Here is a 2,759-nt window from a genome sequence, read left to right on the forward strand (position 1 = left end):
ATACCTAAGGGGTGACGGCCGATTGAACAACACACAATCGATCAATCAATCTACCACTTTTTATCTTTTATCTTTTTTCCTTAACCCTAGTTCTTCTTCTTCCTCATTCTTCATTCGTTCTTCTTCATTGCAGGGCGGCGAACCTCGAGGCCCTAGGGGCGACCAGGTCGACCTAGGGCAGCCCATAGCCGCCGCGCGCCCAGACGGGGTCCCTCCCGGGCGGGTGGGGTTTCGGGTCCCAAAAGCGCCGGCTTGCTGTCTTGCGTATCGCGCTGGAAGTCGGCCTCCCGCGGTGTGAGTTGCGGAGCATCTCCCTCGGCGCCGCGGGTACACATCGACGTGTTCGTGTGACGCGTTCCAGCGTCAACAGGTGCCCCGCTGTGGGAAGGAGAGGATAAGGGCCGCCGAGGCCCGTATCGCGGCGGAAATGGCGCCGGCGGAGGCAGCTGATGCGGCGGCGCGGGCGACCGCAGAGGAGGAAGCCATCCGCGCCCGCGTTGTGAAGAAACGACTGCGTAGAAAGATGCGGGCCCTTGCCCGAGAGTAGATGCGGGCAGTTCGTGCCACGGCCGGACTGCCACCGAAGGAGGAGGAGCACAGCGATGGCGACGAGCAGATCCGGCTCGATCCGTACTATGTCTTCGACTGGTACTTCCACGAGAAGGACGACAAGGATGATGCGTGTGCGTCGACATATTTGAATGAGTTTGAATGGCTTTGAGATATGGTAATTGAGGTGTCCGGATGTGGATTGCATGTCCGCGGGCGTTTGAGGGGCCGGATTTGTCAAGTCTGGCTGTAGATGCTCTAACATGACATTTAATAACCAAATCTTTACAAATCACCCCCTCCCTTCCGCTAATTAACCGGGTAACCCTATTTTACCTTTTCTTAATGAATCGAGCTTTAATGAATCGGGCTCCAAGGGACTGCGTATAGAAAAATGTCCTTGCGAGGAACAGACATGAGTTTTTTTGGTTTTTGAAGAATTTAATTTTGCCTTTCTCCACGGAGATTCTTATGAACTGCTTCCGGTTCCAATCTATGTCTACATCATTGCATTTTGTGCGTAGATAATCGGTCTGTGCTGCAACAACAATTCTTGTTTTCAGGCAGATAAACTTCACGTAGCGAAGAATTTCTCTTCATGCATTATGTTCCAATTCCTACAATCCACATAGCAATTAGTGGCCTCTGGGAGCCTGGCATGGAGTCCTACTACAGAGTACAGACTAGAGCAGATTTATTCATCTGTTGTCCACAACTAATCATCACCAAATTCACTATTCCGTGGAATCAATGGTAAAATGTCAGTAATCCCTGCCTGCCTGATTGGAAGTGCTCACTGGAATGCACACACACACGGACTGTTACGCACTGGATTAACTATCAGAGCGTAGATATGTATGCGTCGGCGAGCATCTTGCCGAGCCGGACCTGGGCCTGCGTGGTGAGGTGCGTGATGTCGTTGGCGAGGGGGAGACCCATGGCGTCCACGTACTTGAGGTTCGCCACCCGCACCGCCCTCTGCTGCTTCCGCACCAGATCCAGCCACTTCCCCTGCTTATTCCCCTGCCACTGCGCCGTCGCGATCCCAACCTGTTCCAAGAGATCACAATGAGAAGATCAATGGTGTCGGAGCAGGGGATCCATCATCCATGGATGTAGCTACTGTGGCGACACACAGACGGACGGACCTGGATGACGAGGAGGTTGGGCAGGGCGAGGTCGCGGCGGACGTCCCGGACGAACGCCTCCATCCTGCCGGCGTAGGCCAGCGCGTCCTCGCGCCGCAGGGTGTCGGCCTCGCCCTGGAACCACAGCAGCGCGGCGACCCTCCCCGTCCCGGCGCCGGCGACGCGGGCGCGGGTCACCATGCGCTCGTACATCTCGGAGCCGCGGGACCAGTTGGCGATGGGGGTGCCGCCCTGCGCGCAGGGGACGAGGCCCACGACGGCGCCGCGCGGGCAGGCCGGGGAGCGCAGCAGCGCGTGCGCGAACGGCATCCCGGGGCCCACGCCCACCACGTTGCCGGCGTCCACGCCGGCGTGCAGCGGCTCGCGGGCCTCCTCCCAGCGGAGGGACGGGGAGAGGCGGAGCGTGCGCGGGGACGGCGCGCACTCCGGCGGCACCACGCCGTCCCAGCGGTTCCCCGACGTGGCGCCGCCCCGGCCCCCCATGTTGGACTGCCCCGCCAGGATGAACACCAGCGTGGGCGCCCTCTCCGCGCCCCCGCGCGCGCTCACGGCCACGGCCGCCGCCAGCATGGCCAGCAGGATGGGTAGCGCTCGCGCTCTCCAGAGCGTCGTCGCCGCCGCCGCTGGCTCCATTGTCCTCGCCGGGACCTAGCTAGTTGCTCTGCTCACTGGGTGACACTGGCTGGATGCCTGGATCCAATCGTGGGGAGTATGATATAAAGTAGTGAGTACGGCAAGGGACAATGGCCAATCCGCCATGGCGTGCTGTGGTGTCCTCTAGCTTTCTTGTCTGGGGGCGAGGGACTGGCAGTGACAGTGGCATGTGTGTCTGTCATGGGCAACCGCGCGCTTGGCTCGAAACAGGCGTCAAATGAGCTGTCCGAGCTTGGACTCCACTGCACAAGAGCACATGACTAGTAACACGGTGCTTTTTTCTTTTGGGACCTAAAGAGACTAGTACTGGCGTCGGTCGAACCAAGAGCCAGACAAGCACCCTATGGATGAATCAGTAGAATACAATCTTACATCCACGGAAGCTTTTTACAGACTAACAGAATTTAC

General features: G+C 58.7%; 1 protein-coding gene across 1 annotated transcript; it reads right to left on the reverse strand.

Moving 5' to 3' along the window:
* Nucleotides 1-1,122: 1,122 nt before the first annotated feature.
* LOC119289968 (probable carbohydrate esterase At4g34215) lies at nt 1,123-2,487 on the reverse strand. The gene is made up of 2 exons (XM_037569124.1): nt 1,698-2,487; nt 1,123-1,599 (listed from the first exon to the last, which is right to left on the reverse strand). The coding sequence occupies exons 1-2, from the start codon at nt 2,328-2,330 to the stop codon at nt 1,390-1,392; spliced, it is 843 nt and encodes a 280-aa protein (XP_037425021.1). The 5' UTR covers nt 2,331-2,487; the 3' UTR covers nt 1,123-1,389.
* Nucleotides 2,488-2,759: the final 272 nt, after the last annotated feature.

This window comes from Triticum dicoccoides, chromosome 4A (assembly GCF_002162155.2).
Source record: "Triticum dicoccoides isolate Atlit2015 ecotype Zavitan chromosome 4A, WEW_v2.0, whole genome shotgun sequence".
NCBI classification, from domain to species: Eukaryota; Viridiplantae; Streptophyta; class Magnoliopsida; order Poales; family Poaceae; genus Triticum; species Triticum dicoccoides.

Excerpts from the sequence above, each read along its gene's own strand:
- LOC119289968 (XM_037569124.1), bottom strand. The coding sequence starts at position 2,330 with ATGGAGCCAGCGGCGGCGGCGACGACGCTCTGGAGAGCGCGAGCGCTA. Across the intron at positions 1,600-1,697 it reads CCAACCTCCTCGTCATCCAG|GTTGGGATCGCGACGGCGCA; the intron begins GTCCGTCCGTCT and ends CTCTTGGAACAG.